Raw genomic sequence first — 17,799 nt, 5'->3', positions numbered from 1 at the left:
ATTGCCATTTGATTTCAACTCTTTTCAATCACGGGCTCCATGAATGAACTCATGAAAATGTGTTCCGAGGCCATCATGGAAAATATTCGAATTCAACACATTTAGAAATCATGAGTCATGATAGTTTTTGGTGTATGTCCACAAAGTGGAGGGTCAAACATTCATTGGTCGCTGAGACCAATTGAGTGTGTCAAGTGGCATCATGGAGGGGTGGAGGATTAAAAAAAAAGCAGCAGCCCCATTGATTATTTCTAGTTATTGGATTCAAACATTTTTATCATGAGGAACCATTCTACGAACGTATTTATAAAGTGTAAAATAATTGAATCCAAGAATGCCTTCTTCTTTTTTTAAAAGATCCAATTTATACATATAAACCCAATTGTTGGATCAGCTGAAATGCAAAATATTTGCTTCTGCTTACTAGATCAGTCTAAAGATGAGGAACCTACAAATCTTTCTACACCAAGGATTTCGCAAGGTATGAAACCTCAAGACACCCAAGTGAAGATCAGAGACTGATTCTACTTGAGAAGAATAATCAAGTATTGCATTTCAAGCGTTTAGCTCACACTTTGTAGTATGTGGTTAGTCATCCAGTACAATTGCATTCAACATAACAAGGATTTAACACATTTCCAAAAGGAAAAAAAGAGAAAAAATAACAAAAAAAATACATCACTTGAGCTTAAAGAAAAAAAAAGCTTTTTCCAGAAAACTATTACAATGTTTCGAACCTTTCAAGATCAAAAGGCAGCCTGATGCAGTTATCCAGCTTACCATTACCCAACCTGAAATTTGATACAGTGGAAGGCTGGCAACTTGCCCCATCTACTTGACTTCTTGATTGATTAAGATGGCAGGAGAAGCTTCCTTCACAATGTGCTCCTACTTGCATTCAGATCTTCAAACAAAACTTAACTTCCTTCGTGGAACTCTCTCGTACAATGCTAAAAAATAAAGAATTCCTCATATTGTGTTTTGGTCTGAACCTTCGAAGAATGTGTCTTGAGTGGGACATGGATGTGTGATTTTAATAAAAATCAATCACATTTTCACTTTTCATCGCCCAATCTCCAATTTATGGCGAATGAGTGTAGACAATATGTCGACCCATGTGTCAGGTAAGCCAGGTAGGCACCAATGCATGCAATCCTGGCCCCAAATTGCTACTGCATCCTTCTTTCCTAACCAAATAGCAGGATGTGCATCTGCTCTGAACTCACTCAAATGGGTTAGATCAAGTAATTGGATATCCGTGCGTCGTAATGCTTCTTCAATCAAATGGTTCACTTGCCTTGCTTCTTTATTCACTCCTCCATTCCTGGGATCAAACCAAATGTCAAGCTGTCCGGAAATCAGCTTAGACTTCTCTAGTTAAATGAAAATAACAATTGTACTTACTTTGTAGTTAGAAAAGAAATTGGAGGGCAAGGCAATGATTGGTTCATACCTGATCTTCTTCAAGAGGATCATCAAACACACAACTGCCGTTTTGGTTCCAATCGCCACCATAAAAATGCCTCGGGGATTGCATACGCCAGAACTTGAGGGTCCCACTTGGAACTTCCCTCTGTATGTGGGAGACCATATTCTTGAGGGCAACTTCGAGTCCATCCAATATTCCAAGAGGAGGAAGAATTGGTTGACCTTTTCTATAAAAGACAAGCGGTGTCTCTTTCGGGAATTTATCAAGGCCCCACCTAGAGCAAACAAATATTAGAATGTCACTTCGATCATGGTCGTGAACCACTTGCCTAGAAATACTTCAAACAGTACAACAGACCCAATCAAAAGTAAATAAAACACCAGTTTGATGAGTCCTCATATAAAAGAGCATTCCAAGAGGTTCCAATAGAAATGGTGGAGGGGAGGTGAAAACTATTGGAGACACAATGCAGCACGGACATTACATTTAATTAATTAATTTATTTTTTCATTATCTTGTTTCTATTGGAATTTGGAAGCATAGGTGGATCACTGTATCAAAGTAGTGACAAAGTCAGAGTTCAGGAAAAATTCAGCAAGAGAATGCTTCGAAAAAGTTAGCAAAAGATCAATAAAGTCGGGAAAGCATATGATAAATTAAAACATAAACATAAAATTCTGAAGTATAAAAAATATAAAAATATATGTATTTCATATATTTAATGATAAAATAAAAATAATCTGTGACCTTTTGAAAAATCAAAGATTTTTTTCAAAATCTTCATGATTTAAAAAAAAACTGTGATTTAATCAACAACTATTAAAATCGTGAGTTAATTGCAATTCTTTTCAAAAAGTAGCAGATTTTTGTCACTATGGATTGAACCCACAGCCTCAGTTTTGAAGTAGATGCCATCCAGCAGGGCTGCAGATCAATCCCAAGGTTGAATTTGTGTCAGTCCCACATGGTCCAATTTCCTCATCTCCAAGTTAGCAATGACAAACGGTTTGAGGTAAAGATTACATATTTTATATCACGAGTGAAAAGAGAATGGTGAAGAAATTTGTCGACTTGGTTCTTTTTGAAGTTAGCAAACAAAGGGAAATTTCATTACCAGTGCCCGGTATTGAACACCAGGACATCGTAGAACTTGGTGACTGCTGCCCAATCATTTGCAGGAATATCGACATCGACACGATATTTCCCCCCCTTCAATCCATCTTGCTTTGGGAGATTTAACGGCTTTGTGGGTACCCACCTTTATATAATCAGTAATGACAAGTGAGTTTCCTTGCTCAATAGTTAAAAAAGGTGTAATAACGTATATTCAAAACTATGAATTTCAGCCAGCACTAGAATTACGTTTCATAAATAAGTCCATTATAAGTCTTCATTGCTTATGAAAACCAAGTGTTGGTGTACCAGAGGCACTAACCAATAGGATTATCGCATCATTCTTCACTTGTATGCAAGACAGAGTCAATAAACTTAATAACATCAAAGAATAGGATACCGTGTACGATCCATTCAGTTATATAAAATACTAAACATATGCAAACAAATATGGGAATAAGTAAGCCATATAAGGGTGTGTCATGGATGAGTATGTTGAATGGACATTACCATTATATAAACTCCCAAGATGTTTCCAGGACAATTATTATTTTTGCCTCGATAGGATATGTCGAGCACGTGACACTTATGATGCTTCACATACACACTACACCCTTTTTTTTATATATAAAGATTTTATTGAAAAGCCAAACAAGAGGCCGAGATGGCTCCTTTAAGAAGAAGCAGAAAAGACTACACTCATTTTTGGGCCAATGGTCCTCAGAGGCTTCTCAAACACTTCACTATATTACATCTTAAGTTCACCCCTAATACAATATTTTATACGTAAAAGGACAATTTTTAAAAGGGTGATAAAGCTTCTCCCAATGAGCAAAAGAGCAAAAAAGCATACATCAAATGTCGAAAGATAATATCTTTCCACTTAAATACCAAGTCCTTAAACCAAATTGCCCTCATGTCTTGATTAATGGTAGACTACCTTAACAAAATAGCTTATATTCTCCATGTTGTCGTCCTCCTGGGAGTCAAAAATCCTTCTATTGCATTCTCTCCAAGCTCCAACATAATGCAAATGAAAAAAAAAAATCAAAATAAAACACCCAACAATGGATCTAACTTTGGGATAAGGCTTTCTTGTTGTCGAAGGCTATCTGACATAGATTAAAGGAAAAAAAAAGTCCTTAAGAGACAAACTGAGTCTCCCATTAATGTAGAATAAATGATAAACCTTTACTCTAGACAACTTTCATTTTTTTACTCCCACCTTAGCTGATTGCCCTAATGGAGAATTTTCCATTCTCTGCAACAAAAGATTTCTTTTTTTAAACCTTCAAAAAAAGAAAAAAGGAAATCTTCTTTGATTCCTTAGTTATAGTATTTCTTTCAGTTAAAAGCTACAACATGAGTCATTAGGCATCTTATCTTAATAAGTTATGTTATAAACCAATTGAAATTTGAGATCAGCAGTAACAAAATATAGTAAAATTCATGATTTATAGCGCAGAGACAAAATCGATAAACAAATAAAATTCAATGAATCATCAACAAATAAATTAAAATTTTCCCAATTCTCTTACTCGTATTTGGCGAGTAATACTGCCCGATGGTAACCAACTGTCACATTGAATTTAGGAAAGTATCCTCCCCTCCAAGCACCCTTTTTCTTCCACTTCTTGGCACCTTCGTCTGCCACTCGAAGAACACAAAGAAACGAAACCAAGAAATTCTCATTCAATGAGTCCCCAACAAACCCAATTCTTCGATTCCGCATCAAACCCAGAAACTGGAATGGATCAATTTGTGGTAAAGAGCAATTTTCAGGTACCCATCTCCATGAATTGATCCTACCCATGTTGTCCCTCTTGTTATACAAGCAATTCCAAGCGTTTCGGTGAAATGGGCAGGTTTGATCATAGAGGGGTTTGTAATTGAAATCAGGAATCCAATGCCCTTTAAAGAGATTGCAAGATGAAGAAGGGTTTGATAGATTTTGGTGTGATGGGTTGTTGGTTTGGATGGATTTTGTGAGAGAGGAGAAGTTTGAGGGCTGTGGAGAGGTGGAGAAGGAAAGGATGGAGGAGTAAAGGTAGATGAGCAAGCAAGTTAATAAGGTGAGCCATGTGAACACTGGTGTGGTGAATTTTGAAACCAACATCTCTGCGTGTAAGATGGGAGAGACAGATAAAGAGCTCTTGCTTTCAGAGGTGTGTTTATAACATAGAGCTGCTATTGGCATCCCAGCTTTTACTTATTACACCCCAATCAAAAAGAAAGAAAGAAAATAGTTGAGAATTGAGATTGAGATGGGGTTAAAGATCTCTCTTTCTTATTTTGCTAGATTTTGTTTTTTGGGGTCTAGGATTTTATCCGAGCCTAATTATAATTATAAACAACTATTAAAATTATTTAAACGTGTGGTTATAATTTGAGCCAAATGTTTGTAATGTTTGAAGAGTGTGTTTTAATCTTGAGTCGTGCTGGAGTAACCTTAGTGGGGGACTTTGTGGTGGCGCACGTATGTTTGTAGATGCATATCTCGGATAAAATGCATTTGCAGGCATGCTACCACATCAAGATGTCACCTGTTTGTCTCTCACTGAGCTCCCTTCAGCATTTATTTTTAATTTTTAATTGGGGTGTGATAAATAATTTAAGAAATTAGGAGTGTAATACGTAAATGTTCGAGTGCCAATAACATCTCTTTGATATTAATGAATTTCTAATGTCTATCACTACTATGTGATATAGTTGATGCTACGTATTCTTCAACATCCTCTAATTCTTCAATCATTAATCCATTATCAACAGGAATAAATCAAATGTTTGACCTAATCTTATTTGAAAAAAAAAACTAAGGATTAGAAAGTAAATACAAATAGTGGAGAGGAGATGGATTTGTAAAGAAAGGAAGATTAAATTACGGTAAAACCTATTTTGGATTTTGAAAATATACAAGGTGATTGATTATTAAAGGTTTAAGTGTGAACACAAGAAAGAGAGGTATTCTCCAAAGTTTTTTATTTTATTTCATTTCTGGCTTGGTTGAACCAACCCAATCGACGATTTCCAACAAGTCTTTATGCATTTTGAGAGTAAGAAGCAGGGATAAAATTCAAAAAGTGTTTCTAACGATGATGCCGAATAGCCCACTCGAGTAATTTGCCATACTCTCATTGATTCTTATGAATATAGAAAACTCGTATTTATAAGTCATAAATCCATCTTGGTCTATGTTGCTAACTCTCAATTTAATCCTACTTCTGTTTCTTTTTGTTATTAAAAATGGAGCAAGGGATTAATTAGTGGTCAATGGAGGTGAGAGTGTGATCAACAAGATTTGAAACTGGGTCGTGAGATAACCTCTCCTAAAGCTTTCACCATTTAGCTAAGTGGCACCTTCAAAGCTTTTATCTTAAATATAATAGAATATATGAAAATAAATTAAGGTTTATTTTAGGGGTAGCGTTCAACAGTCAAAACTTAAGGAGTCAAAATAGAGCTAAAGTTTTGTCTTATATGACTAAAAGTTTTGGAATGGGCAGACTTTTTATGATGATGATCTCTATGGTGAGGATATCATCCTTCTAAAAAAATTAACTCATTCCAAAACTTTTAACCCCATCAAAGTGATTTAGAAGTTAACATTAGAAATTGACGGTCCACGATTCTTCAACTTGTAAACTAGGGTTAAAAGTTTTAGAATGGGATGATTTTTTGTGAGGATGATCTTCCTACCATAAAGAGAGGAGATTATCCCCACACAATGGCAGCTCACTCCGAAATTTATAGTCCAATAAGACAAAATACTTTGACCATCTTATTAGCTCTTGAACCTCATCCTTATTTTAGAAGTTGTTGAAAATGGGTGGAACTAGGATTTTGCCCATGCAGGGCATCTAAGTGTAGAAACAAATTTGTGGGGGCAACTTAGAATGAAAAAAAAAAATTTGCGGGGACAACTAAGAGAATAATTTTTTTTTCTTTTGTGCGGGCAATAGTAGCAGATTGTTTTATTTGCCGCTAATATTTGTCACAATCGCTTATTAATATATATACTTTGAAAATACTTGTGGGGGCCTCCACCAGAAATCCGCTCTTGTTTGAAGATGAGGTGTTGTGATTGATTTTGGTTGGACAAAAAATCGATATCTTATTATTTTTTTTAATCCTACTATCGTTTTAGAAGTTTATGAAAGACATGTTGTATTCGCTCGACTAGTTTAATCATTCCAAAGATAGTTATGTGGTTAGCCCTTGATTCAAGAAGAAATTGTGCTTCAATTTTTTTTTTTTTTTTAATCTTAGTATTATAATTAGGGAAGGCAAGTATTTTGAATGTTGATCATGGTTTTAAAACTCATTTTGAAGTCTAGTCCATGAATGAGACTGAATCGTCTCAAACAAGTTTTTCGATACATTTGAGTCGTCTCGTTCAATAATGAGAAAAATGAATTGTTATTTTAAATCTCGTCTGATACATTTGACTTATCAGTCCATCTTATTGGTGGACGATACCGAAAGATATCAGACGAGTTTGCCCAATCTCAGATGAGATTTAAAACCATGACGTTGATACCAAAGTAACATTAAATAATTACAAAATTACTTTGAAAGAATAGTTTGCTGTGGCATGGTTGAGGCACATATAATACCAAAAATTGTAATTTTCAAACAATTTTTGTCATGGAATTTGTCCATTATTTTGGTGACTAGCTTATACTGAGGAGGGGGAAAAAATGTACGGATGGGAAGGAGGTTGCAACCTAAGAATTAGTCACCAAAATGGATTTCTAGAAAAAGTTGTGCTGTAGTAACAAGGAAATTGACATCTTTTGGAACATTGGTGTGCAGAGAACCATAGATGCTTCTCACTCGTATCTAGATGAAAAGCATCTATGGTTCTATAGACAAATCCACATCAGCAATGTCCCAAATGATGTCAATTTCAATATTACTTCAGCATTTTCCTTCTAGAAAATATGTTATGATCTTAGAAAACCTACGAGTTTCCTTCCATCTCTGCATTAAGCATCATTTGAGGTTAGAAAGCTCACAATTGAAAATAGATAGTTTCTATGAGCACACAGATTGGTGTGTTGAAAGCAAAAGTTGGCCTGTTAATAGTAGCCCTCTAAAACAAATATGAGACATTTACTGGGCAGACCTCACTGTTGCCATTTTATTACAATAATTCCCTTGGAGTTCTGACAACTCCAAGGGAACGTTGTTTTACGAAATTTGTTACTCACGAAACCACAGTTTTTCCTTTTAATGAGATCCACGTCATCATACACTTTTAAATGTCTATCTTACCCTCACTTTTCTATATCTAACACCTAAAATCTAAAGAGTGGCTATTGGCACTCCAACTTTTACCTATTAAACCCACATTTCTTAAACCATTTATCACACTCCAATTAACTATTAAACAACAGCACTCAAAATTACACATTGAAACAAATTTAACATTTGTTTACAACAAGGATCAAGCCCATATAAAAGTCTAAATCTAAGTCATAGAAGTCCTAAGAAAATATATAGAGTTTCTATTGACACCCCAACTTTTACTTAATTCAATCATAGAAATTTTATTTTATTTTAATTGGGGCACAATAAGTAGAAGTTGGCTACTTGATTTCAACACTAATGATAAGGCATGAAAGGAAGTCCAAAACCAGAAATTAGAAGTAAACATAAAATCACTTCAAGCCTTCATAACCATTAATCATTAGATGCAATCTCATGAGGGATATTTATTTTTCTTTTGTTTTGTATTTTTTGAGGGTAAACAGATGAAGATAGATGTTTTTTTGGGATAAAAATAAATAGGAAAAAATATATTTTTTGGGTAAAGACATACAAGGGAAAGATGTATTTTTAGAGTGTAAACATAAAATGTATTTTTTGTGTGCAAATAGAATGTGGAGATGTAGTTTTCCAAAATGGTACTTTTTGTTCAAATTTATGTTTACATCTAAGGATTAATGCAATTGAAGGCTTGAAGTAATTTTATGATAGAGTACCTAACTTCTACTTATTGCACCCTAAGTAAAATAAAACAAAAATTTAATGATTGAGGATAAGTAAATGTCAAGATGCCAATAGAAACTCTCTCTATAATTTTTTTAGGACTTCTATAACTTAGATTTATAATTTTATATGGGGTTGATCCTAATTGTAAACAAATGCTAAATTTGTTTCAATTTGTAATTTTGAGTGTGTTGAAATAGAGTACCCAACTTCTACTTATTGCACCCCAATTAAAATAAAATAAAATTTTAATGATTGAGAATAAGTAAAAGTTGGGGTGCCAATAGAAACTTTCTATATTTTCCTAGGACTTCTGTGGCATGGATTTAGAATTTTATATGGGTTTGATCCTTCTTTAAAACAAATGTTAAATTTGTTTCAATGTGTAATTTTGAGTGGTGTTGTTTAATAGTTAATTGAAGTGTGGTACATAATTTAAGAATGTGAGTGTAATAAGTAAAAGTTGGAGTGCCAATAGCCACTCTCTAGATTTTAGGTGTTAGTAACAGAAAAGTGGGGATGGGGGTGGGGGTAGAATGGACATTTAAATGTGTATGATGACGTGGATCCGATTAAAAGTTTGGCCAGGTAACGAACTTGAAAAACTGAGGTTTGGTGAGTAACAAATTTCATAAAGCAAGGTTCCCTTTGAGTTGTCAGAACTCAAAGGGATTTTTTTGTAATAAAAAGGCAACAGTGAGGTCTGCCCAGTAAATCTCTCAATAAATATTCGAATTAATGAGAATTTTACACATGTGCACTTGACTTTGATTTAAACCGGTGAGTCAGGTTATCCGGTATGCGTAAATCCCTGTTTTTGAAGTTTTGAATCTTAAATTCCCTCTCTCTCTCAAGCGAAGGCTCACCAGGTGTTGCAGAAAATGCCCAACAGAAACTCCATTAACATCAACAACAAGGTCACAACCCTCAGAAGATCTTCGAGACTTCTTCATGAAAAAACCACAAAAATCCAGAAGCCCAAGCTGAGGAAGAACCGGGTATGCTCTTCTCCAATCTCTCCTTCTGAGAAAACTTCTCTTAATTGTCATTTTAGTTCAAAAGAAAACGTTTCTTTGAAGAAAACCCATGACGTCTACCCTGAAAAAATCAGGAAAATAAATTCGGTTCAATCAATAGAAGGGTCAGAAAATCAAGTGGAAACGATAAATGGGTCGGTAAAATCTTCAAGAAATATCAATGGGGTCAAGGGATCTGAAGGCCTTAGACGATCTCCGAGGTTTTCTAATATGTCGAACACCCATGAATTAGTCCATAAAAACCAAGGAGTGGGTGAGATAGATTATGTGAATGGCGAATGCGATGGAATTAAGCATGGGTTTTTAATAGATTTTTCAGATAAAGAGGATTCTTTGGTAGTAACCCAGAAAGGGAATTCGGGAAAAAGACAAACAAAGTCTATCGGAGTAACGAGTTTTGCGAAGATTGTAGAAAAAACAGAGGTGATGCCAAAGGGGAGGAATTTCGATAGAGGAATTGAAGAGATTTGTGATAAGAAGAAAAGCCATCGATGCAATGAAAATTGTGGCATTCAAAAAGTGGAAAATAGGTCTAATAACACCCATTTGAATTCTCCTCCTAGTTCAATAGAAAGTATTTTTCCGAAGAAAACCCAATGTGTCCCTTCAAAAGTTGTGAAGAAATCGGTCAGTTCAAATGTGAAGTTGAATAAATCTGCAGAATCTAGCTATGGATCAAGAAAATCTAATGGAAAGATCGATAGGGTCGAGGGAATTCAAGGTCCCAGACGATCTTCGAGGTTTTCTCATTTGGAAATTTTCGATGAGAAGAGCAGAGAGAACATGTCTGATGGGGTGAATAGAAACAAAACCCGATCCACGCATCATGTTTTAGCTGATTTTTCTGATAAAGAAATTTCTTTGGAGGAAACCAAGGAAGGAAATTCGGAAAATCAACGAACAATAGTTCTTGGATTGATGGCTGCTTCATCCAAGGAATATAAGAGAAAGATGAATGGGGAAAGGAGGGCTACTTCTGTTATTTTTCCAGCAATGACGCCAAAAGGATGGGGGGAGAAGAAGAGAAATATCAATAAAGGACTTGAAGAAATCAGGGATGAGAGAAGAAACAATGAATGTGAGAAAAATTGTGATCTTCAAGGGTGGACAAAAGACCAAGAAGTAGCATTGAAGAGAGCTTACTTTGCAGCAAAGCCTTCACCCCATTTCTGGAAGAAAGTGTCGAAAATGGTATTTCCCACTCTTTTGATTTCTCGGGTGCTTGTTTGTTTGTTTTGTTGTTCATTCTTTTAGTAATTAAGAACCTTTTATACTATTAATTCATGATCGTGGTATTATATCCTGTGGTTCTTTTATTGGAGAAATGGCAATTATGACTTTTAGAAGACGGTTGGTAAATCATTTCAAGCACATTGAGAACAAAAAGAAATTTAAGATGAGGACACAAAAGTTGAGCAATCTTGAAAACTACTTACCTTTAGCTTTTCAATATGCATGGAAAATAATTTCTTAATTAATTCAAAATAAAAGAGAATATGCAATAGATGCCTCACATTCCGTGCAAATGAAGGAAAACCTTAATGCTATGTAGCATGGAAATATAGTTACTGGTGTCAGAGTCCTACATTGGAACAAATCCTTGTTGGCTCGGCGTTATAATACTTAAATACCAACAAAGTAATTAACTTTACATAATGAGAAGGATAATAATGGGTTAGATGTTGGGATATCTTATGGTATACATGATATACCCTTTTCTCAAAAATTGTGGAACTCGTAACCTATGATAAATCTAAACCATTATTTTGCAGTAAATAATGAAATAAAAATATGGAAGTGTTGCACTTGAATCCGTGGAGTGTCAGAACCCTCATGTTGGAACCTACTCTCGATCAAACTTCTCATGCACCCACCATTGAATCTCAATTTAATTAGGTTCTTTCAAAATGATTTCCAAATTCTTAGCATTTAACCTTCGTTTTTCTTTTCAGGACAATGTCAATACCCGTCTATTGTGGTTCATGATATTTGCCCATTGTTTACCGAATTACTTTTTCTCCTTTTGTTTTAAACTTCTCAATCCTAACTGTTTCATTTTTTTATAGAATTATCTGCGCACTTATTATACAAAACAAATTTGGTTGCAGGTGCCAGGAAAGTCTGCCCAAGAATGTTTTGATAAAGTCCACTCTGAATTCAGTACTCCACCTCAACCTCGGCCTCGTTCAAGATCAAACAGATTAAACTTATCTCCATTGGGTCATTTCTCATATTCAGGAAGTAAAGTACTGCTTGAACCTACTGAGCCGAATGTTAAAAGGCCAAGAAGCAACAAACAGAAGAAATTTCTTTTACAGAAAACCGTGAGACATTTGTTGCAGAAACATTATGTCGTGGACCAAAGTCATGAAGCAGATTTATTCTCAGTTTTCGAACCCACCATGAATTCATCTACTCTAGCTCTTCCACAGACCAAAATACTCTCCACTCCCGAATGCCCATCAGAGAAACAAGGTTTTCTTAAAGAATGTTACAAGAGATCGTTATCGGCCCATAAGAAGAATCCCCTCTCAAGAGTCGGAGTGTGTCAAACTGCTCTTGTAAGTCCCCCGGTTTTAAAACCGATTAAAAATATGGCTTTGCATGAGAAATACTTAGATCAGTTACTCCGAAGGGAGGCTAAGAGAAATTGTATCAGTGCCAAAGAGGATGATAGAAAGGAAAGCAAAAATGTGCAGAAAATGGATGTAATTAAAGCTGCAAGAAATACCCTTGTTTCTGAGGCGAGAGATTTGATCAACCAATTTAAACATTTGCAGGCGAATGCGACAAGTAGTTATGAAGATTTCGACGATGATGATGGCTATGGAGAGGGAGAAGATGAACTTTGAATACAAGTTTTTATTAGGAAATGTGATAGTTGGTTTCTACTTTGAAGTGAACCTGTAAAATATACTCCTACGGAATAAATTCAAAACCTGTTATTTGGTAGTTTCCTCTGTAGTTGAATTTGTTGGAAGGAGACATTTTGTTCAAAATCATTTCTGTTATCTTGTATCAAGTAGGATTTTGATGAAAATCACTTACTAGCAATTGCAAGTTTAGGAGTTTGAGTTGGTCACATTGTTTAGGATGAAAAAGGAAAAAAGACAGAATCTCCAAGCTTGTTCTTTTGCAAACAATTACAAATAAAGATTTACCCAATATTAATGGTAGGCTCGATCGTATATGAAAATATAATAAAAACAAACTAAAGTTAAATTCTCTCGGCCAGTTACATAACTCTGCCTTTGTAAGCATTAGCCTTGCATTGCTTGTTCTTTCACTTTGGAAACATTGAATGCAAAATCATTCTGATTCTAAGAAAAATATATGAAATGTTCATGAACAAGGATCAAAAATAAAATAAATCGAGAAAGTCTCCATACTAAAAAGGGGATAAAGTTCTTAATGCCAAAAGTTTTTTTGTGTAAGATATCAAATCTTTCTTTTTAATAGCCCATGTAATTTTTGTTTTTAATCTACACATGGTGGTAGCATGGTAGCATACATTATAAGAAGCTGATGATCCGAATTAAGAGAATCAAGCAAACTCTTCAATTGAACCGGATGACCCAAAGCAATAGTGTCTAGGTGTAGGCTATGAGAGTTGGTTTGGAATTGGATTAGATCCCTTATACCAACAAGTGGATCTAAATCCAATCTAGTAACACTTGTACTGGATTCATCTTAGATCAAATCAGATTCAATAAACAATATGTATGAAATATAGATATACATCATATATCTAAATAAAATATATAACATCATTAATCTACATTTTAATACACCCGTTAATGGATCAGAAAATGATTGGTTCATATCAAATCCAAGCAGCTACATGATTGGGTCACAAATTGAAACTCATTTACATTTAAAATATGGCCTAAGAATGTACAAAGGAAATGAAAAGCTTTAGGCAAAGAAATAAACTTAGTCACTACGAACGAACAACTAAACTCACAATCCTAAGAAATACTGACTCTTTAATTTGGGTTTCCTTAACTCATCATACACTGATAGTATGTATGAAAATGCCTAGGAGCAGAGTTCTTGGTTGAGATCATTAGAAAAAGAGATCTATACGGAGGTGTAAGATATCTAGAACAAGCGTATAAACCACTGAAAAAAATAGCAAAATAGTCATAAGGGAGCATTCATAGAGTAATGACAGAGTAACAGCTTAACTTGTTTAGGAAATAAGCTGATCTTCAACAACATTTGTTTTAAACAGTTATTTATGTTCATAAGCAAAGCTAAATTCATGTTAGCTTCTATCTACTTTAAAGCACACACAAAAAAAAAATAAAAAAAAATTACACAAATAAATAAAAACATAGAATCTGACGTGCTTGTGTGGCATGAATGTTCATCAATATTAGGCCACCTTTTCAGTCATGACAAAAGAAACCACACCAATGAAGCTATCTTCCATCTAAACAAGACCTTAAATTGGATCTTCAAAACTTTGAACATACGTGTGTGGCTCAAAAAAACCGTGGGTGGTTTTCTAACAAGCCGATTCACGTAAGCAAAAGAGCAGAAGCAGAGATTAAAACAAAAATCCAATTTTCCCATGTATGAATTGTTTGATTTATACAAGAGGGAGCGGCACCTATAACTTAGGTTAGTAGTCTGGTCGAATGTTTGATATAAATTTTTAGGTGGGCCATTCATATTGGTAGAAACATACAACTTATGTTTCCTTAACTCACACAAACCACTTTACAAATTTATAGCTGCTCACCCTTGTTTTTTCAGTACAATTTCAAACTGTTCCCGATGTCACTATCTGTTTATTAAGGTTCATGACATCTGCCTACCCAACAATTTTCATCTGTAAATGTACTTCATCTGCTTACCCAATTTAATACAAAACATAATTGGTTGTAGGTTCCAGAAAACTTTGATACATTTACCGCACAAACATTATGTTGTTGATCGATGTTACACAATGGATTGAATCTCATTCTTGTACCCAACATGAATTCATCTATTCTAGCTCTCTGGAAATCAAAATACTCTCTATTGCAGGGGCGGAGCTAGGATTTTGCCCATGTGGGGGCAACCAATAGTAGAAATTTTTTTTAGGGGACAACTAAGAGTGAAAAAAAGAGTTGTGGGGGCAACTAAGATTGGAAAAAAAATCGTGGGGGCAATAATGGCCCATTTTTTTATCCGTCACAATAGCTCACTAATTCATAGACTTTGAAAATTCTTGTGGGGGGCAAGTGCCCCCACTCTAAATCCGCCCCTGCTCTAATGCACAACCATATTAAAGAAACATGGTTTTCATCTTTAAGATTCAGAACATGTCAAACAGTCTTGTAACCCCCCCTCCCCCCCTCTGTTCTGAAGCTGATAAAAAACATAGCTTTGCATGAGAAATACATAGATCAATGTACAACATCAAAGGTGGTTGTGAGATATAATGGCTCTTTGTACTAATTGATAGCCAAGTACCACCTCTTGGCCTCTGGATCTTGTAATCTTCTACCAATCCATTTTTTGGAAATTTGACGGTTGGTTTCTACATTGATGTTAATCGGTAAATTTCTACTCTTACAAAATAAAGTCAAGAGCTCAGGAGATATGGTTCTGTCAGTTGGTTCAAAATCCTTCTCTAATCTTGCATCAAGTAGGATTTTAATGAAAATCACTTTGCTTGAGTTTGAGCTAGTCAATTATTGTTTTGCAAACAATTACAAACCAAAACACATAATATTATTCATGGTAAGCCTGATAGCATATTAAAAGACAAATAAAAACAAACAAAAATGTAATTCTCCAAGCCAGATACATAAATATTCCTCTGTGAGCATTGACTTGCATTGTCGGTCCCAATCCCAGATAAAGGAGGACTGCTTTAGATCGACAGGCAATGTAAATAGTGTCAAATCACTAAACATGGTTCCATAATCTCCGCTTGTCACATGTGTTGAATTCCAGTAGAATTTTGGTCTTTCTAATTATTTCCATATTTTTGTCTTCATTTCAATTTAATTTTACAGAGATGCTTTAAATTTCATAGACAATCCAAAGGAAATAAGTAATTAATAGTATTTTTCAATGAAATAATTAAGAACTACTTGACCAATTTCTAAACTATGTCTCATAAAATTTCAAGAGCATTTTCCCACCCATTTAAACAACTAAATTAAGGACTTATTTGTTTTTGGGTATATGTGAAGGAAGAACAGAAGCAATCTGAAACTAAGAAAAATCTCCAATTTAAGAAGATCTTACATAAATAGGTTGTGATGGCTCCCATGAATTAACCACTTATTTAAAAAACAAATGTACTACACCCACTCACTTGAAAAGCTCCTTATCAAAATGGAGAAGACTTAGACATCATTTCATCAAGGTTTCTTCTTTTTTCTCATTTCTAGAGACACCTCCCTCCATAACCTGCATTTCTGAATAATGTTTGCTTTATCTCTTCAGAACTTATAATTGTTCTCTGCTCCAATGCCTATCACAATAACCACAAAAAAACAAAAAAAAAATTAAAACATTAGGTGATCACTAGTCATGAATCATGATTCATGAAAAAAATTTCTATTAAGGCATCCAAATTGAATAATATAAGTGATTTCGTTTCATTTATACCTCTGAGCAAGAAGCTTGCATTGAAAAATCATTAAAACAGCTTATGACACATTGTTGAATATCAAGGCCTAGTGTTTCAAGAGTAGTTATTGTTGACAGCAACAAACCCGGCTTCCCCATGCAGCAGACCTTGATCCGGGTATCCATATTCCTCCTTTCAACATTAAACTGCAAACTCATTGAAATTTGATTCAAGATTTGGGTTAATCGAATCTAGGTTGGAATTAAGAGTATTTAATTTTAACCATACCTTAGGTGTATTTCTCATCTGGATTTCATTTGATTTTAGTTCCTTGAAGATTCCCATTAAGTCCATCTGATTTGAATCCAATTCAGTTTCTCCTTGCAAATTTTTGATCCTCTCTAGGAGCTCTTTCATATAATCTATGGTGTCTCCAAGTATAGATGTTCTGTCCATCTGTTAATATTACATTTTGTGATCAACTATGATGAAAATTTCAAGCTTCTAATTAACTTGTTATGAACATGAACTAGGCCTAGGCCTACTTTAAGTATTCCAATGTAATTGGTAACATATATAAAATGGAAATCTCCCAATTCAAATATATATAAAAATAAAAAAATCAAGAATCAACAAATGGATAGATCTAATTGATTACCTTACTTATCTTAGGAACGACCGATCGTAGCATCGATAGGCGGTCATTCAATCGCTTTCTTCTCCGTCTTTCTGCCATTAGATTCTTCGATGGGCAACCATCCACTTTCTTTACCCGAGTCTTTCTCTCTAGACACGAACCAGTCTCGAACACTGGGATTTGGGTAGCTTGGATTGGCTTCAGTTTACAACTACTCTGCATCTCCTCCAAATTATGAAGATCATCATGGGTTAAACCATGTTCTTCATCCTCAATCATTAATGGGTTATCTTTCACAACTGGAAATAGCGGTTCATCGTGGTCTTTATACGACAAATCGAGCTCGGGCATTGTCAATCCATCTCCAAATGGGCAGTAGAATTCATTAAAAGAAGAATCAAAACCAAGTTCAGTTGACATGGGTAATCCTTCAAAAGAAGAATTTGGAAAAACCAAACTTGGGTTCTCATTATAACAATCAAAATTCAACCCACTAGAGAAGAACTCACTCATTTCAGTTGGGAAAGTTTCCCAATTAGTATCTCTTCTTAGAGCTAGTAATTCCTCAAGGAAACCATGTTCATTAAACTCCATATTTCACTGTTTTTCTCTCTAAACTCACTCACCCACAAAAGCAACCTGAAAGAAAGCTAGACAACTCAATAAAGGAAGCTTGATGACATGAAGTTGCATCAAGTTGAAGGACTATATATACATATGTACACATATATGAGAATATTTTACTATGTAATAAATGTAATATAGTATGTATTATGGTATGTTGTGGTGTTTAGCACCTATAGAGGCTAGAGTCTAAGATTGAAAGGGAATCTACTTTTTTTATATTTTTTATATTTTTTTTTCTTCTCTCTCTACACTCTTCCTTCTCTAGGTGATTTCATGTCTTTTTCACCGAAATCTGGAATCCAAAAGATTTAGTATTTAAATCCAATGATCTGAAAAGTTTGACCAACAAATCTGTCTGAACCGAAAAGGGTGGAGTTTGCATCATAAGACC

General features: G+C 34.7%; 3 protein-coding genes across 6 annotated transcripts; 1 reads left to right on the top strand and 2 right to left on the bottom strand.

Annotated features, from left to right (window-relative positions):
- Nucleotides 1–528: 528 nt before the first annotated feature.
- On the bottom strand, nucleotides 529–4,770 carry TBL12 (trichome birefringence-like protein (DUF828)). Of its 3 annotated transcripts, none has more exons than XM_086439718.1 (4): nucleotides 4,081–4,696; nucleotides 2,544–2,687; nucleotides 1,454–1,703; nucleotides 529–1,347 (listed from the first exon to the last, which is right to left on the bottom strand). In XM_086439718.1, the coding sequence occupies exons 1-4, from the start codon at nucleotides 4,656–4,658 to the stop codon at nucleotides 1,063–1,065; spliced, it is 1,257 nt and encodes a 418-aa protein (XP_086295844.1). In that variant the 5' UTR covers nucleotides 4,659–4,696; the 3' UTR covers nucleotides 529–1,062. The 3 variants fall into 3 exon arrangements, with proteins under 3 accessions (XP_086295844.1, XP_086295845.1, XP_086295846.1); XM_086439720.1 differs by having other exon boundaries at nucleotides 1,157–1,324; nucleotides 4,081–4,770; XM_086439719.1 differs by lacking the exon at nucleotides 2,544–2,687 and having other exon boundaries at nucleotides 4,081–4,770.
- Nucleotides 4,771–9,414: 4,644 nt separating this feature from the next.
- LOC147403927 (Homeodomain-like superfamily protein) lies at nucleotides 9,415–12,737 on the top strand. Its single transcript, XM_086439714.1, has 2 exons — nucleotides 9,415–10,761; nucleotides 11,679–12,737. Exons 1-2 carry the CDS (start codon nucleotides 9,415–9,417, stop codon nucleotides 12,420–12,422), a joined length of 2,091 nt encoding a protein of 696 aa, XP_086295840.1. The 3' UTR covers nucleotides 12,423–12,737.
- Nucleotides 9,493–17,515, bottom strand: LOC147403926 (transcription factor bHLH93-like). 2 transcript variants are annotated; one of them, XR_015177658.1, is made up of 5 exons: nucleotides 16,803–17,515; nucleotides 16,433–16,600; nucleotides 16,183–16,350; nucleotides 15,887–16,045; nucleotides 9,493–9,631 (listed from the first exon to the last, which is right to left on the bottom strand). XR_015177658.1 is itself a non-coding variant. In XM_086439717.1 (4 exons), exons 1-4 carry the CDS (start codon nucleotides 17,373–17,375, stop codon nucleotides 15,959–15,961), a joined length of 996 nt encoding a protein of 331 aa, XP_086295843.1. In that variant the 5' UTR covers nucleotides 17,376–17,514; the 3' UTR covers nucleotides 15,779–15,958. The 2 variants fall into 2 exon arrangements, 1 of the variants encoding a protein (XP_086295843.1); XM_086439717.1 differs by lacking the exon at nucleotides 9,493–9,631 and having other exon boundaries at nucleotides 15,779–16,045; nucleotides 16,803–17,514.
- Nucleotides 17,516–17,799: the final 284 nt, after the last annotated feature.

The sequence above is a fragment of the Akebia trifoliata genome, chromosome 4 (genome assembly GCF_017979445.1).
Source record: "Akebia trifoliata isolate Shusen 1 chromosome 4, ASM1797944v1, whole genome shotgun sequence".
Lineage (NCBI taxonomy): Eukaryota > Viridiplantae > Streptophyta > Magnoliopsida > Ranunculales > Lardizabalaceae > Akebia > Akebia trifoliata.
The sequence above is the reverse complement of the archived record's forward strand: the minus strand, read 5'-3'. Positions and strand labels throughout refer to the sequence as shown.